The sequence below is a fragment of the Tupaia chinensis genome, unplaced genomic scaffold (assembly GCF_000334495.1).
Source record: "Tupaia chinensis unplaced genomic scaffold, TupChi_1.0 Scaffold000315_1, whole genome shotgun sequence".
Taxonomy (NCBI): Eukaryota; Metazoa; Chordata; class Mammalia; order Scandentia; family Tupaiidae; genus Tupaia; species Tupaia belangeri.
In genome coordinates, this window is record NW_006159808.1 from 1,077,097 (window position 1) to 1,083,060 (window position 5,964).

General features: G+C 44.5%; 1 protein-coding gene across 1 annotated transcript in view; it reads left to right on the forward strand.

Moving 5' to 3' along the window:
• The window catches only part of CISD2 (CDGSH iron sulfur domain 2), a gene marked incomplete at its 5' end in the record, with an annotated part of 11,807 nt that continues 5,843 nt past the window's right edge, over nt 1-5,964 (forward strand). The window contains 1 exon segment of the mRNA XM_014588860.1: nt 1-44. Within this exon segment, the coding sequence (XP_014444346.1) occupies nt 1-44 (44 nt within the window).

Sequence of the window (5,964 nt, forward strand, 5' to 3'; positions counted from 1 at the left end):
GCTCCCGGTCCCCGAGAGCATTACCGGGTTCGCCCGGCTCACAGGTAACACCCGCAAACGGCGGTCCTCATCCTTGCACGCTCCGCCAGGCGAGGGCGGGGGCGAGGTGTGACGATCCCCGGGCCAGGGGGCGGGGCACGTGACCGCCGTGGGCATGGCGCGTGCGGTCGGAGCCGCCGCCGCAGCGCTGGCGACGGCGCCTCTCGGGGCTGCGTGTCCTGGGGTCCACGTCCTCGTGCTTGTCCTTGTGGCGGGCTCTGGCGAGAGCCCAAGTTCTGGCCGAGAAGGCGCTGGGTCGGTGCGGGCCGGCCTCTCGTCCCCCGTCCTGCGCATCACCCTCGCGGGCTCGTTCTGAGCAGGGTAAGTCGCGTTATCTGAGGCGCCAAGTCATAGCCCCGACCCGGCGTTATCTCTGGGAGTGGGAGGGAGGGAGTGGGGAGAAACACAGACGTGCATGGAACACGGACAGCACTGTTCTTTCGTAATGACGTTAGTAACCTCCGTTTCCATGGGGTGGAGTGGGCCTATCCTGGGGCATTTCAGGTCACCTCCCTTGCTGTGATCTTGGAGGCAGTTGAGGTAACTTGAAGCCAGACCGTGTTGGGTGGAGTGGTGGGTTGAATCTTAGAAAATGAGTAATGAATATATGTAACATTCTATACTCAGGGTCCCTCCTTTACAAAAAAGAACCTGCAGCTCAGGAGCTTGAGGTCCGGAAGACGAGACTCTCCTGAGTGCAGTCAGCACTTGGAAGATTTTGTTGGGTTCTGAGCATAACAATGTAAGGGGGATATTTGTAAACCAGACTCAGAGACCAGATAGAAAAGCAGCAAATACTAAGGTAAATCTGGGGTAGATAGGGTTCTTTGGCCTGGGCAGGCCTCCCTCCACCTTACCCATTTTTACCATAGGGCACCTGGTCTCTCTGATGAGACAGAGACAGAGAGACAACGTGAGAAATCCCTGAAGGGGTGATGACTACGCTGCAATCCCTTCTCCTCCTGGGACTTTGGGCACGCACACACATACTCTTGGTGTGAGTTCTGAGCCACCAGGTCCAGGACTCAAATGCGATGGACTACGTGGGAGTCCAGTGAGGCAACCCTTACCTGGGACATTCTAGAAATCTGTAATAGCTAACTTAAAATACAACAACTGGCCAACTGATGGAGGAAAAATAAGGCCTTGTCTGTGTGCGGCACAAGGCAGAACTAGCACCAAATTAGTGAAGGCTCTTTGGGGCTGGATTTCAGCTCCACTGTAAGGAATGAGGTATATAGACCGGTCGATTTATATATCAATCTGGATATGTATTTTTAATAAAGTGTTTTTCTCTAAACAAACGTGGTGCCTTGAGTAATAACCCCTCTCAGAGATACAAACAAAAAAACCCTGATTCTGGCGGTGGATAGATTTACTTGGGGAAAACTACACGACAGACATACATTATCTTCTAAATCTAGAGATTCGTGAGTTATCGTCAGAGATAATTTCCTTATTAACAAATGGATTGTGATTTTTTTAACGAATTATTTTATTTTCAGTTTTAAAATTTGGCTATAAGGCACATGTGCTCATCAGAGAGAAGGAAAAAGCAAGATGTCAGGTCCAAAACTCAAACCACAGTGTGTCATGTTAAGAGTCCAGCCTTGGGGGAACCAGCAGTTAGCATAATGGCTATGTCGCTGGACTCCCACGTAGTCGACCGCGGTTGGAGTCCTGGACCCCGTGGCTTAAACTCACGCTGGGCGCGTGTGCGTGCGTGCCCAAGATCCCAAGAGGAGAATGGAGGAGAAGGGATTGCGGCGTGACCATCCCCCCTGCAGGGTGATTTCTCACTTTCTATCTCTCTGTCTCTCTCTGTCTGTCTGGCGAGCACACATGCCCTATAACAAAAACTTCTCCAAAAAAAAAAAAATTAAGAGTCCAGCCTTGGGGACCAGCAGATAGCATAATGTTGGACTCCCATGAAATTGACGGCAGTTCGAGTTCTGGTCCTGGTGGCTTAAACTCATACTGGGTGAGTGTGCCTGTGTCTCTAAGATCCCAAGAGGAGAATGGAGGAGAAGGGATTGCGGTGTGGTCATCCCCCCAGAGGTATGATTTCTCACTTTCTGTCTCTCTGTCTCTCCAGCAAGTTCACGTGTCTTATAGCAAAAATCTTTTTTTAATTTTTTAAAAATTATTTTATTTACCTTTATTATTATTGTTACTTTCCAGTTTGATCAGACAGACAGAAAGAGGGAAAAAGAGAGAAAGCAAGCCACCAGATTCAGGACTTGAACCATGGTCGGCCATGTGGGAGTCCAGCGTCTTTAACCACCATGCCACCTGCCGGCCCCGCAGAAATCTCTCTTAAAAAAAAAAAAAGAGAGAGAGAGAGTCCAGTGCTTTGGGACCAGCAGATAGCATAATGGTTACGTTGCTGGATTCCTATGTAGTTGACTGAGGTTTGAGTCTCAGATCAAGGCTTAAAACTCACACTGGGTGCCTGTGCAAGGCACATGTGTGTGCATGCCCAAGGTCAGGAGCAGAGAATGGAGGAGAAGGGACTGCGGCATGCCCATCTCCTCTTGGGGGTGCTTTCTTGGTTTCTGTTTCTGTCTTTCTCTGTTCAGCAAGTACATGCACTCTAGCAAAAATCTCTCTCAAAAAAAAAAAAAAAAAAGGATTCAGTACCTTAACCACTGTACTACCTGCTAGCCCTGGATTATGACTTTTTAAAAAAGTTATTGTAAATTTGTTTTATTCTTTTAGAATCATTTTATTTACATTTATTATTATTTTTTAAAAATTGACCAGAGAGAGAGAGAGTTTGTGAGAAAGCAGGCCGCCAGGTCTGGGACTCAAACCACAGTCAGCCATGTGGGACCCTAGCACCTTTAACCACCATTCTACCTGTGGGCTCCTGATCTTAATAGTTGAGTAGAAAAACGTACAACTGAATAGAAAGCATGATAACTGTATAATAAATAATAGAAACATCAGTCCATCAGAAATAACATTAAATACCAAAAAGGCTATATTCAAATCAGTGATTATAAGCTGATCAAATTCTTTGATTCTACTAGTCAATTTTGAGGATTGTAGCAATTATGTAAAATTTTGATTCCCCTCCTTTATCATTTATTTGGGTACTTTATATATTTTAATGTAATCCTCATCTTGTTCTAACAGTTGTATGTTATTTTAGTCTAACATCATAATAGGCTTAATCAGTCTCCTGTAGCTAGAAATGTGAAATTTTCTAGTTTTTAAAAATTTGAAAGGTAATAGTTCAGTATATACCAGGTAGCATTTTTTTCCCCTTTGAATTGTACTGTCGAATGGATTCACTAAATAATTAATGCGAGGTCTAAAGGGGTTCTCATTTGCCAGTTTACCTTCATAATGTGCATAAATTGGGCCAGCATGTGGTGTGATGGTTAAGGTGTGGATTCCCATATGGACCACCAGGTTCCAAACTGGTGACTTGGAAATCACTCTGGGCCCGTGTGTGTGCAGGCCCAAAACCCAGGAGGAGGGGTTGCAGCATGGTCATCCCCCCATGAGTTAATTTCTCACTCTTCCTCTGTGTCTCTCTTCAGTGAGTACATGTACCCTATTGAAAAATATTTTTAAAAATATTAAATAATGTGCTTAAATACCTGCTCAATATTAATAGTCATGAAAGGGAACATCCCATTTCTCTCCTGCCAGTCTGTGTCTGTGTATATCTAAGTTTCAATTTTCTGTAAATGGAGTGTACACAAAGATGAGTATGATGCTAGAAGATTGCAAAAGGATGTTTTTTGGAAGATCTCTACACAAATAGTTAAATCCTATTGAAGGCATTAGGAACTCTTAAATCCATTATATTAACCTTGTCTTTAAATTTTTAAAATATTTAGTGTGAGGACTGATTCGCCAGAACAATGACAGCTCTGATAAATATCTTAGGAGCGTGTGTGTAACTTAATCCCGATGTAGTGTGTCTGTAGTTTAGTTCTCAAGGTATAACTTACCTGTTTAGGAAATGTGTACGTACTTGTAATAAGTCCTTTGTGAAAAAAATGAGGTAGTATGTTTAATTCAAAACAAGCTCAGTTGCAGGGTCTGTTTTGGAGTACTGTGGAGGAAAACCTCCGGGACCATTTTCTACTTTCAAGTCTCCCTTTCAGAGTAGATCGTAACTGCAAGTGACATTTGGCTTTTCAGAATGAGCAGTGTAGAATCTACAATGTGGACTGCTGTGGAAATAAAAACCTGGAAGACAGCTTTTTAAACAGTTAATGGTTTAAAATGTCTAGAAGACCAAAAAAATACTTCCAATTTCTTCTATGAAAATTAAAGCAAAAAAAAAAAAATAGAGTTCACATTAACAAGTTTGCCTGTATTTGCTTCCCTGTTTATATCTAGCAGTTTGTAAAGCAATGGACTCTCATGATGACTCTGCATTCTTAGAAAACACGCGGAGATCCTTAATCACCATACACTGTTTAAGTACAGACCATTCTTATCTGGCAGAAACAACCTGTCTGTCTTTATGTCATTTTCAAGAGCAAGGCTGTTGAGATAATGTGAATCTGCCTTTTAGAAGTGCAGTGTGTTATAACACTGACCTTTGAGAAAGCTTTCCTTTGGACCAGCAGTTGGCATAATGGCTATGTCGTTGGACTCCCATGTAGTCGACCGCGGTTCTAGTCCTGGATCTAGTGACTTAAACCCATCTCCTCAGAAAACGAGCACGCACACACATGGTTTTAGGCAGTCCTGCTAGGGACTGTTGCTCATGTTTGCCCTCCCTGCTTTAACGCGGCTATCTAAGTGGAAGTTCAGTTACTTCTAGACCATTTCGGTGGATTTCTAACACCTCGTCTTGCCTCTTGTGCTCCCACCCACAACCCTCGGTGCTTTTCCTTATTTTCCTGTAATGTCCCGCATGAGACCAGAATGATTTCTTAAGTGCACAGTTTTCCAGGTAGAATAAAAAGAATTAAAAATATTTCGTATTACGCACTGGGCAGATTCCTACCTTGTGCCCCATACAGGGTTTTCATCATTTAGCACCTGCTCACTTCTGCAGTTCTTTCTCCTCTTTCATATTCCAGCCATACCGTGGGACTTGGCCTCCGAGACCTTTTCTGCCAGTCATGCGCCTTTGCCTGTGCTGTCTCTGCATGGCCTGCAGCGCCTCCTCCTGTCTGCCTGTCAACTCCCACACCCTTAATCATCTTTCAAAAACCTACTGAGGTGTCAGAATTTTTGTTGTTGCTTATCCCACTCGAGAGTTACTCACTTCCCCTGCATTGCTTACTTGTGGTTGCACATGCACAGTACGTAAGCCTTCCGTATAGGTCTGTACTCCATACTAGATGGAGGCTCCTTTGTGGTAGAGGCCAGGCCACTATTTTCCCTGCCTGAAATCACCCCGGAAACAGATTGGACAACCAGGAACCAGCTGATAGCCCAGAACCCACCACAGTTGCTCAGGCTAGTTCTAAGCCACTTCCCTCGTGCTGCCCTGACTTCTCCGTGGAACCACAGTGAAAGTCTGTGACGTGCTTTCCTCTCACCTTTCTTCCTCCTCAACGCTGGTCCTTGCCCAGATGGCTCTCCGTGGCCTGGTGTGCCCCTTCCTTTTGGAGACTAATAAACTTTTTTCAAGGTGGTTGTCTATTTGTTACCCTACTTTCTTGACTAAAAGGAAATCCTGGCTACAAATCAAACAGTGTGGCTAGCAGCTACTGTATTAGATAGCGCAGCTCAGTAGTGAACCTCTTCACTGCAAGAAACGGCTCTGTGTCGTCACTGGAACTTGAATTCATTCGACGAGTCTAGCATTTTGGTTATGAGAGTGTAACAGCCAAAGTGCTTGACAGACAAGCCCTTACAGAACTTCATTCTGGTGACTGAAAGATTATATTCCAAAGATGTTTACCATATAACATTGTCAAGTTAATTTGGCAAAATACCTTTTTTTTG